The sequence below is a fragment of the Dermacentor silvarum genome, chromosome 1, assembly GCF_013339745.2.
Source record: "Dermacentor silvarum isolate Dsil-2018 chromosome 1, BIME_Dsil_1.4, whole genome shotgun sequence".
NCBI lineage: Eukaryota > Metazoa > Arthropoda > Arachnida > Ixodida > Ixodidae > Dermacentor > Dermacentor silvarum.
The window spans coordinates 19,435,119-19,447,389 of record NC_051154.1 but is presented as its reverse complement, the minus strand read 5'-3'; the positions used below and the strand labels follow the sequence as shown (position 1 = coordinate 19,447,389).

Below are 12,271 nucleotides of genomic sequence, written 5' to 3'. Positions count from 1 at the left end.
ACGGTACGCGCGTCTGCTCCACGGAAATGGCGAGTTTCGACTGATTCCGACGCATATGGGCTCGAATTTGCGGATGATCGTAGCAGCACAGACTCGGAAGACGACTTCGATTCGTCGGACTTCAGTACGGACGACGAAAGTGCGGCAAACCGCCCCGGAACATCGACGGGTATCCGCCGTTGAGTTTTGCTTTCTTCTCGGACCGTGTTATCGCTGCCGCGCATCGACGTAAGGATTTCTGGCATGTTCTAAAGGTCACAATTCTTATCTGCAAGGTGTAAACGTCGTTCGGACGGGATCATTTGCCGGCGGTCGCGCAGAGAGTCGAGTTTTGTCACGAAGACGGCCGGGAGCTCACCTTGGAATCACGCGCTGGAGTGCTGCGTGTACCCGTGTGCCTCAAGAACTTTTGTAGATACAGAGCTTATATTTGCAGGCTGATTTCATATATCCCTTTTCTTGAAGATGTATATTTCGATTTTTTAAATATTTTTTTTTTGCAAAGCAGCATTGATGTTTTTATCGATCTTTCTCGTTCTTGATGCGATTTTTTTGTTTTGATAATTTTTTTTCGTAGTATTTTTAATAAATATGCTGTTTGAAATTAATACCGTTGGAAAGATAATTTCTTCTTCTACAATTTGATACCATACACTTCAACATGAATCATTTCCTGTGGCAGGAAAAAAAGTAATAGCCAGACTACCCGAAAACTACTGATTTTCCAGCGGTCACGAAAGTTTAAACATGCAATGGACCATATGGAGGACATGCTGTTGTTCATAGACAGCAATAGTGCTGTCTGAAAGTGTGTGGGGATGCTCAACTCTCATGCGTCCTCTGATGTTGTTTTCCCCGCATGGCTCCGGTCTCCTGTAATCCGGCTTCGCCGCGTGGCTTTACGGCAGTGAAGGTCGGTGTGGTTGTGGCGTATTGCGAGAGATGGCGCGAGTGTTGCGCTGCTAACGCCACCTAACAGCGGGGTTACTTGGGCGCAAAAGGGTCGGTGTGGGGTCAGCGAGCAGCATGCATGGACAGTTCGAGCGTGCGCCAGCGTCTCAAGAGGGAAGGAGCAGGACACCGGAAACGACGAACTCAGATCGTTCAAACGCACCACCTTTCATGTGACTGTACACGTGAACAATTAGGTGATGGTGTCTAGCATGGGGCGAAGATATTCTCTCGCTATCTGGTCGCGGTGAGTCGGACTTCCTCGATTTGTCGCGCGCCCATCGGCGTAGTAATTCGGCTAGCGTGCATTAGTGCAATAAATGCCCTTTTGATTCTTTCACTACTGCGGGTGACATCCCTTTGTCCCCACATCTGGGAGCTCAACGTGGACCTCTTGGGCCATTGGACGATAATTTTGACAGTTTTGCTCCCCCCGGTTCGAGACAACCTTTTTTTCAACCGAAGCGTAGTCCTAGCGTGGATTTTGATTGCTAGCGTCGGCGGCGTGCTTTCTTGAGTGAGGCGATGGTTGCTGTAGCGTGTTTGAACTTTTTAACATGCTATGCTTTTTCGTGAGTGTTTTGAAGTACACTCGTCAGTACGAGAGCCACTTGGTCTGTGTCCTGGGAGAGCGAGGCCTAGCGCCAGAGGAGCATTGGCAAGCCTGAAGCGAGTGAGTACGGAAGCCTCGTGGGTGGTCCAAATTTCTTATGTAAATAACTTCAATCTCTTTTACTTCGGAAGCTGCAGCTCTGGGATCCGGGTGGCCGCGGGCCACAGGTGCCGCTACGGGCTGTCTGGTATTTTGCGGCCGGGCACCGGGCGCTCCAACACCATCTCGGACGGTGGGCGCCGTCATCTCGGATGCTGTATGCACCAAGCGGGGTAGGACCACCTCACAGAGCTAACGTCTCCTCGCAGCTGCCTGTTCTTGTGCCTATTTCAGGTGGTGGTTTTGGATGCCGGTTGTTGTCAGGGTAGCAACGCATTAGGCCTAAAGCTTTACGAAGCCGCCTGTCGCACGTGGAGGGACAGAACATGGTGGACCGTGGTGTTGAGCTGTCGCACTTTGCTTCCCTCATTCTAGTTAGCCTAGCACGAATTGAAATTACTCATTCGACTCAAAAAAGCAAGCTTTGTTCACATGAACTTGGCTACTGAGTAGCCGCCTGATCTTTAGCTAGCCGAATTGAACATCGTACCACGTGGGCGATGCGCGCATGCCGAATTCCTCTCCCTTGCACTACTTTAGTGTTTGTCGAGTGCGTTGAGCATACGCAGCACGAGCGGAATCACACCTGGTTTGCTATCACCTGCACATTGCCTGCACTGCTGCGCCGCTACGAACAAGCCACCCCTGGCGACGGATATGCCTGTGGCCAGTTCGGCGCAGCAACTTCCGCGGCCGCCTGTGTCCAGCTCGCAAACCTCGGCGGCTGGGAAGAGAGCCGGCAGTCACCTGCGGCTACAGCAGTTCTCGCCAGCAGGGCGCATTGGCGCAACAACGCTTGGTCGTGCCGACTTCTGCGTCGCCGTTTCCGGAGTCCTGGGCTGAAGTCGTGCCATGGAAACTACAGAGCTGGTGCTGTCACCAACGGACGCCAGCGGTGAACCCCAGAGACAATGTCTCCTCGCATGTTATGGAAAGCGCGTGGACATTTCCTCGGCGCGGCCACTGCTGCATGTACTTACTCTTGTTCGCGAAGCACGCGTTGATGTTGACATGTTTCGCAGGAGTATGCAGTCATTTAAGGTTGGGGGAATGTGGGGATGCGTGACTCTCAATCGTCCCCTGATGTATTCCCCGCATGGCTCCAGTCTCCTGGTCTCCGGCTGCGCCGCGTATCTTTACGGCTGCGAAGGTCGGAGTGGTTGCGGCGTATTGCGAGAGATGGCGCGAGTGTTGCACTGCTAACGCCGCCTACGGCGGGGTTTACTTGGGCGCAAAAGGAAGAAGGCGCTTCCTCTTGGACGTGGGATCGGTGAGCAATAAGGACGTTCCATGCGTGCGCCGATCCACGCTTCGCGAGACCGTCTCACGAGGCTAGGAGCAGAACACCGGAATGGACGAACACGGATCGTTCGAACCCACCACCTTTTGCGTGACCGTACACGTGAACGACTAGGCAAATGGTGTCTAGCAAGCGGGCGAACATATTCGCTCGCTATCCGGTCGCGGTGAGTCGAACTTCCTCGATTTGTCGCACGCCCATCGGTGTGGTAATTCGGCTAGCGTGTATTAGTGTATGAAAGGTGCAATAAATGCCCTTTTGATTGTTTACACTACTGTGTTGTCGTTCCTTTGTTCCAAGAGCACGTGTGAGAGTCCACAAGTGGTTACGTGACAATGGACATTAAGTAAAAAAAGTTGTCTGGTTTCCTCTTTTTATTACAGTCGAACCCACTTGTAACATTATTCAAGTGCCACGAAAAATTTCACTGTTAGAACCGATAATTGTTATAACCGTGTTGTATGAAAAAAATCAAAATAAGGTGATGGCAGGGCTGTTGTGAGAAAACTATAGAGGCGGGGAGGCCAGTGTCCCTGCCCACCACCTTCCTCCATCCGAGTGTTGATTGTGTCGACTCGTTTAACTGTAACTCTTACTTCCTTCGTGCTCTGATCACGTGATATAAGTTGTGGATGCCGGCGTTCATGAATGGTACTGCTACAGTAAAACCTCGTTAATTCGGATTTCACGGTACTGAAAAAATGTCTGAATTAACCGAATGTCGAATTATCGAGGGTATAAAGAAAACAATAAGCAAACACCTTCTATGCCAACACCCTTTTATTTATTGAATGAATCAGTAAAATCCTGTTCCTATTTTGTACAAAAGCAGTGCGAAAACTGCAATTCTCGTCATCGCATGACTGATTAGCGCTCGCAGCAGTGAAGGCCTCCAGACTTTTTTCACAGCGCGGCCGCAGCGCGTCTTCATTTGAGACAAGCTTTTCACTACAGTGCACACATCCCCATTATATTTTCGCCATTGTCGTCAGGTCGCCGCCCATCGAGATGTAGATGGTGTGCTCTTCATCCTCCACAGCTTTGCACTCAGCAAAAACGAAACTATACTTTGCCGCAACCGCGGCCGCTGTCAACACGATCATGGACGGCGACCTTGCTGTTCTGAAGGCGCGCGGCCGACACACGCACTCATGGAGGAAGGAAAAAACTGAGGAGGGGCCCTGACGTCACTCTTTGTGAAGCCAAGTGACGTCGGAAGTTGGCGTTACTCTACCATCTTGTCATGGCAGATTCTCCTCTCTTGTTTACATTTTTCGCGAAACCACGCCGTGCTGCGCAACCGCATACCTGCCAACCTCAAGACTTTCAAATTCGTAAACTCGCGACCGGGGGGGGTGGGGGGGGGGGGGGGGGCGTGCACGGGAATTCTGCCGAGGAGTACGACTTCTAACACACTTGAAAGTACTGATAGTATCTAGTACTGACGAGGCTTCGAGCATGCCATCACACTTCGCAGCCTCTACGGCTACAAAACACCGGAGTGCCGGAGTCGCACTGCGCCCGATGCAGCAGCACGTCGCACAAAAAAAGCGAGGCCCACAAAACAGGTCATACAGTAAAAGTTCGTTAATTCGGATTTCACGGGACCGAAACAAATGTCCGAATTAACCGAATGTCGAATTATCGAGGGTATCAAGAAAACAATAAACAAATGCTTACTACGTCAACACGCTCTTATTTGCAGTATGAATCAGCAAATTCTGTTTCTATTTTGCATAAACGCAATGCGGAAGCTGCAATTCTCGTCATCTCGCGACTGATTAGAGCTCGCAGCGGCGAAGGTTTCGCGACTTCCTTCACATTGCGGCCGCGGCGCGCGTCTTCATCTGAGACGGGCTTTTCACTAGCGCGTACATCCCGTTTATTTTTTCGCCAATGTCGCCGGGTCGCCGCCCATCGCGATGTAGACGGTGCGCCTCTTCCTCTTCACAACCGCAATCTCTCTCTTCATCCTCGACAGCTTTACACTGAGTAAAAACGAAACTATTGCTTACCGCAACCGCTGTCAACGTGATCATGCACGGCGACCTTGCGGTTCTGAAGGCGCGCGGCCGACGCACGCATAGTCAAACCGAAACTACCGTTTGCTGCAACTGCGGACGAAACCGCTGTCGATATCGACGCGATCATGCATGGCGACTACCGAGTTATGAAGGCACGCGGCCGACGTGCGTACCGAGTCAAAACGAAACTACTGTTTGCCACAACCGCAGCGGACGGAATTGCGGCAGCTATCAAGCCGATCATGGTTGGTAACTACGCAGTCATGAAGGCACGCGGCCAACGCGGTGCGATGTGCGGCGGTAAACGCAAGCTAGGCACGAATAGGAACAAATAGGCACGAAGCATTCCGGCGTTGTTGTCATTCCAGTACTCCGTCGTTTCGTTTCGGTGGACGCTAACGTTGTTTTGGCGCGGTCCATTCATGTTTCGGAGGATGGCGTGGCTTAGAGCTATGGGCGCGGACCATTCGTGTTCGGAGGGGCGGAAGGGCAACGGGACAGAGGCGCGCGAGGCTGGCGATGCGGAGAAGGATGGAAAACAACGCGCGGCGGCGTGGAATGGCTCAAATTTCTTTCTTTTTTTTTTTTTTTGTCTTTTCAAGGAGTTCGTATTCCATTCCCTGACGGCACGGACACTGAGTGAAAACTAGAGTGTACTAGTGAAAACGAAACTACTTTTTGCCGCAACCGCTGCGGATGAAACCGCGGCCGCTATCAACGCGATCACGGATGGCGACTACGCAGTTTTGAAGGCACGCGGCCAACGCGGTGCTATGCGCGCCGGCAAACGCAAGAATAAAAGCTTTAAAGGCTCAAATAGGCATGAAGCGTCCTGGCGTTGCTGTCATTCCCGTACGATTTGAACTCCGTCGCTTCGTTTCGGTGGACGCTAATGCCGTTATGGTAGAGTACACTCTAGTTATAGCTCGTTTGCGTCGCACATTTGCGGCGCTCCGCGCTCGCCGAGCACCAAGAGTTGTCCGAATTAACCGATGTGCGGCCAAATACGTCCGAATTAACGAGAGTTTCATTGCATTAAATAATGCAAACGCCTGCCGGGACCAAAGGACGTGTCCGAATTAACGAGCTTTTACTGTACTCGCGAAAAAAGCCTAGCGAAGGTGACAGGCAAGACGACTAGCCACAGCCTCCCATACCGAAACTGTGCCTGCCGCATCGACCCGAAATCGCCGTCGTCTCTGGGGGCGCCACTTACGTACAGGTGGACCTCTATGTTGTGAGTAACGACAACCAGTGACTTCCAGCCGTCGTCAGGTAGTCCAACAATCCGATGACGAAGGCGTCACAGATTGAAAAATCTCCTTACTCTGCAGACAATAAAGATTACGGCGCATACCTCCATCTCTATGCGCCCCTACGTAAGTGGCGCCCCTACCCACCAGCAACGGTGTGAATTTATTAAAAATTTTAAAAACTATTTCGCGAATATAACCACTTTTCCGTAAAAATTGAGCCGACATTCGTAAAATCGTAAGACGGGTCCAAATTCGTACATTTTACGGAAAATTCGGAAGAGTTGGCAGGTATGCAACCGGGCTGCTCGAGCGCATGTGCTCCGCAGCAATCCTAAATTTATTATGCAAACTGGCTTGCGTGAATTGTTCATTTCTTGCTCCTGGTGTGCTTTGCAATTTCAGTTCCACTTGTACATGTCATGCATGCCTTTCAAATAGTTTTGTGCAGTACAAATTTTATTTAATTTCAAGAAGATTAATTTGACCAGTGGGCTTCCGTGAATGGTGCGTCGTTGCATGAATGCAGCGCTTTGAGCACTACTGTAAACGTCAACGTGCACATCTAAGTCATGAAACACTACAGGTGGGTAAGCAGGCATTGAGAGTGCCGATGTCGAGGGCAGCAAAATGAAGCACATATTCTGCGTAAAACTCCACCGGCACACCTGTGCAGGTGTGTATGACCCTCGAAAGCACTTTCCTCAAACGAGCTCGTGCTGTTGCAAGTACTGCAAGAAACAAGCAACAGTTGAGCAACATGTGTTTAATTATGTACAAAAGCAAGTTGTTACTGAACACGAACTTCTAAAGGCAGGATTATGCATTCTTGCATAATGTTCTACGTTATCATTACTTATTATCACCCACTATCAAAAGCAGGAATACTGCACGATTGTCACTGACCTGCAAGGCGTTCATTGTACACATTCTGAAACAGAGTGATTTCGGCCTACAATGGCACATTAGTACGATTCCGCTGCAGAGGGCAAAATTTCCTGCAGATATTCCTTAGTCTGTGGCCATTGCCGTGGCGCGGTGCATTGCGTACAGCATTGCATGCACATTCATCTCACGCGTTTGAGTTCGTTCAGTCCCACCTGGCCACAGCAACATTTTGGAGAGCACGGTCCAGATAAAACAGCGGAACAAAACACAGACTAACACAAACCTGCCCACAAAACGCCTTTGCCACAGTACGAAACCTATACGGCACAACACGTGTGAGCGCCACAGAGGGCGCCGCCATGTTGCTACCCTGTGCAGGCGCGCAGGCGCAGAAGACGAGATGCGATAGAGACGAGGCGTGCAATCAACGCAGTCCCGAGCCTCTGTCAGTATGTTAGCGCCATCTAGTTAAGGTGCCTGCCAACGCAGCCTTTTAGACGTCGTAAATTTTACATCAGAATTTTCTAAATAGCCATCCGATCTTTCTGAAAAATATACGGAATTAAATTCAAACATTGTCCGTGCCTACGTGCTTTGTGTAAGTGCTTGCTTCTGCATAATATTTTGAATATTTTTAGTGTTATAAAAATGAGTCTTAGCAACATGGCGGCGCCCCCCCCCCCCCCCCCCTATGGGGTTCCCACTTTTTTCGCCCAGCATTTCCTCTAGAGTCAGTATACTAACTCTATGGTGAGTGCACACACCATAACAAAGCTGCTATTGTGCCACCCCAACATGGCCGCTACAGCGCAAAAATTGTGAAAAAAAAAAAAAAGATACCATGACTACGTCACTTCCTCCACACGATGATGATGATGATCATTAGTGGGGTTTATTGGTGCAAGGGCCAGATGTGGCTAAAGAGCGCCAAGGCGATGATAATGGCGTGTCAGTGGTACATGAATAGTGAATTATGAGGCGTGGATAAAACATTAGATGAGGCGTGGCTGTAAAGGGGCCTAAAAATAGTCAATGTAAAGTCCATAAAATCTACATGTAATAAGGTTATGACAATTATTAATGACGTGTACTATGAAAATGAAGAATGCATTGAAAAAGAGTGATAAGATATTCAAGTTATTTCAGATGTAGTTGCAAAAGCACTACTGCCTAAACAGAGCCCTTGAACCACGAGGGCCTGGAGGCAGGTGCTATACTGTACTGTCACAGCGGCATCCTCTGGAGAGAGGACACGGTACGAATTTATTGAATTTATGACATGCAGGACAACATCGTTCAAGAAAGCGAGGTGAAGAAAGCGAGTGTGTTGTGTTTTCGCTGCTTAGTTTGTGTTGAAGCGAGAGACAGCGCGAAGGTCTATTCACTTGCTGCTGCTGCCGCACCGCTCATCCCACTCAACAGTATTCTAATACACTCTAAATACAACCGCCCTGGCCGGTCCGAAAGCAGCAATGACAGCCGGGAGTGACTGCGCGCGCGCCGGCCACTTGCCGGAAGCGCCAAAAAGTCTAGTGCTATAAGCGCGAAAATTACAAGAAACTGTGCGGGAGGTGCCGTCGCATGGTGTGCGGAATGTGAACGGCTGCACTCTTTTTCTGAGAACCAATCCGCTCGCTGTTCGCAGCCACTACTGGAGCACACATGCCGAAGTCGCTCTGGCGCAGCGTGGCACAATTTCGGTCAATTTTCTGTGCTAGGCGCAGTTTGGCGCAGGAATCTGCGTTTGTATCAAAATGGCGCAGTTGGAGCAGGAGTCCCACCCCTGCTCACCAGCACCTTCCCAAAGCTTGTGTTTTCCATGCCATTCATACTGTTCCAAAATTGCAGTTACTCCGTAGTTCTTGATGACAGTCTCAAACAAAACAGCACGCAACGCCTTCAACATCCCCAAATGCATTTTGCAGCGGTACCCTCATCATGAACCCAAAAGCACGATGCAGCTAATCGAGCCACAGCACAACCAATAGCACACTGGATCTGTGGTCGATCTCGGAGGCCATGCACGCAGGTGCACACAAATACTAACTCATTTTTCCAAGTTGTTATGCCCCAAAGTGGGGGTGCAGGGTTTACACAAGTAAATACGGCATGTGTTTTCTTTGTTGCTCTTGCAACTAGCGAAATTGCAAACAAAAGAATGTGCTTTAAATTAGGCTGGACCCTGGAAATGTGCCACTTACTGTCTAGCTCAATAAGGGCCTCTGGCCGGTCCCATGTGGACTGCTGCGTGCGTGTATTGTGGTAGTAGCTCTTTCCATCAGCTGTCTTATGCTCTGTCCACTGGCTGGCTCGTTCTCGCAGCTCCGGATCCACTGCAGCTGCTGACACAGCAGGTGCCGGTGCAGCTGCCTGCAAGCTGGGCAATGCTGCAGGAGCTGGGACAGGGGCTACAAATGGTGGCAGGCCAAGCGGTGGGCCAAATGGCGGTGGTGGCAAGCCAAGGTTGGGAAATCCTGGTGGTGGCACAACCCCTGCAAATTACAAAATTAGCAACTGCAGCAAAGAAGCCCGACACTGAAAGACACCAGCACAATGCCACTCGGATGATAGTGTGATTTCATACCAAGTCAGTGGGCCACTGCTCCCATATCTTAATTGTGTTCTAGATTTAATACTATACTGGATAAATAAAAATTAAAAATTAAATAAAGGGGTTTTACGTGCCAAAACCACGATCTGATTATGTGGCACGCCGTAGTGGGGGACTCATGAATAATTTCGACCACCTGGGGTTCTTTAATGTGCACCTAAATCTAAGCACACGGATGTTTTCGCATTTCGCCCCCATCGAAATGTGGCCACCATGGCCGGGATTCAATTGCGCGAGCTCGCGCTCAGCAGCCCAGCAACATGGCCACTGAGCAACCACGGCGGGTTTATACTGGATAAATAAAAGAACAGGAAAGTATAAAGCAGAACACCTCTTACAGGGCGTTTTTATATATGGAATAATTTAAATAAGGCTATATTCTGCAATTTGTAAAATTACTAAAACTTGGTTGCTTTAACAGGGGTGGAACTGATAATTTGTCTTGGAGCACTTCTGGGAGCAGAAGAGATAGAAGGGGCACATCAGACTTTATTTTGCATTAGAGGAGCAGGTATCATATTGTTATGCGATCATGGATGGCGGCCAACGCGTTGCTATGCACGGCGGTAAACGCAATAAAGGCACAGATATGCACGAAGCGTTCCCCCATTGCTGTCATTCACGTACTCCGCTGATGACTATGGCGATGCGGACACCGCCGCCTCGTTTTGGTTGGACGCTAGCGTCATTTCTGCTCTTTTGCGTCACACATTTCTGGCTCTTTAATGCAAAAACATATAGCCTTTGAGATTTACGATTGGTGTATGGCAGCCATGACATAAAGCATAGCCTTCGAGATGTGTTTTTGTACCAGCCGTCCGTGGCTCCTGGCGGCCTATTCGGGAGCACCGACTAATTCGAAAATATTGAATACCTGAATTCGATTCGAAGCGAATAACAAATAGAGAATAATTCAATCGAATATTCGAGAATACCGAATATTTGCCCATCCCTACAAAAATGTAATTATTAGTATTTAAATTATACAAATAAAAAAAAAAGAAGACAAGAACCGTAGGCGACCTCGCAGTGAGCACATTTTATTTAATCCTGTGTGCCATCACAGAATGTGCTAAATGTGGAGCGAAACGCCTGCGTGGCAGCCAAATCGACATCTACACGTGAAGGCTAGGATAACCCAGGTGACGCTTTATCAGTGGGCTTCGTGTACCACCGCACATGGTCGTGTGTTCAGTGTCGTCACTGTGTGGTTGGTGCTGGAGTGCGTCAACTGTGTGTGTGTGCCAATCGGACCATTTGCTTTGCCAGCCTGCTAAGATGCCGCCTCCAGACAAAAAGCGGAAATTTATGACACTGCAGGGTAAGGCTGCAATTATTGCCCAAGCTGAAAAGGGCAGGAAGAAAATGGATATCGCCGACGAATTTGGAGTTGCGTGCAGTTCGATATCTACGATTCTGAAAAACAAGGCCTCCATTCTCAGTGTGCTCGGAAATGGTGTGAGTGCGAAGAACAAAACGGTGAGCGCTGCGGCATTTCCAGATGTAAACAAGGCGGTGTTCGCGTGGTTTTGTGAACAGCGTGCCAACAAAGTGCCATTGTCTGGCAGAGTGCTTCAGCAGGAGGCACTAGACTTGGCTTGCATTCTCGGGCACGATGATTTTAAGGCTAGCCCTGGCTGGTTGAGCAGTTTCAAATCCCGCCGCGACATAGTGGCCAAAGTCATTTCCGGCCGGGGAGGCAGCAGCCGTCAACCCTGTTAAGTCGTCATCGTGGCTGCTGACCAACAAAGAAGTATTGGACCAGTACAAGCCCTCGGACATTTATAACGTAGATAAACGGCCTTATTCTACGAGATGCGGCGGGGGGAAACACAGCAAGTGGCGTGTAACAATTTTGTTGTGCACTAACATGGATGGCACAGTTAAACAGCCACTGCTTGTAATCGTCGACTGCCCGTACAATACACCGCAAACCTGAAAGCATGGATGACCCGTGCTGCAGCCGCTCGATCAAGGCGTCATTCGTAGCGTCAAGTGCGCCTACAGAGAGAGGCTGATTCAGCGTCTGCTGCTGAACCTCCAGTTGAAGCGTCTCAGCATAGTGGACATGTTCCTGGCGCTTGAGATGGTGGCCGTCACATGGGTTGCAACGTTGCCAGCCGTGATAGCTAATTGTTTTAAACATGCCGGCTTCATTGCCACTCGGCAAGCATCATGCGCTGATCCAGCGGCATCGCAGGAAGATTCGTCTGAAGGCGCACTCGATGACAGTTCTGACAGCGCAGTGCCGCCATCGCTGGCCCACGCATGGGATGGCGTTCATTAAAAACAAAGTGCGTTCATTACACGAGTAAATACGGTATAACAGTTTGAATCAATTTATGAATGATTTTTTGCATGTTGGAGGAATCAAGGACTTATATCACAATATGGAGTTGACAGCTACCTAAGGAAATGGGTGTGGAGAGGAATAGGTGGAAAGGAGGCAAGAGAAAGTTTTTGTTTCAGTAGTGTTCCTTTTATGTAACCGATTCACACCAAGTACTACCATCTCACATCATTTTGTACAAC

The 12,271-nt window shown here is 49.5% G+C and overlaps 1 protein-coding gene across 1 annotated transcript in view; it reads right to left on the bottom strand.

The window, feature by feature from the left end:
• The window catches only part of LOC119456018 (transcription elongation regulator 1-like), a 113,080-nt gene that overhangs the window by 100,520 nt on the left and 289 nt on the right, over positions 1-12,271 (bottom strand). The window contains exon 2 of the mRNA XM_037717613.2: positions 9,330-9,629. Within this exon, the coding sequence (XP_037573541.2) occupies positions 9,330-9,629 (300 nt within the window). The remainder of the gene's footprint in view (positions 1-9,329; positions 9,630-12,271) is intronic.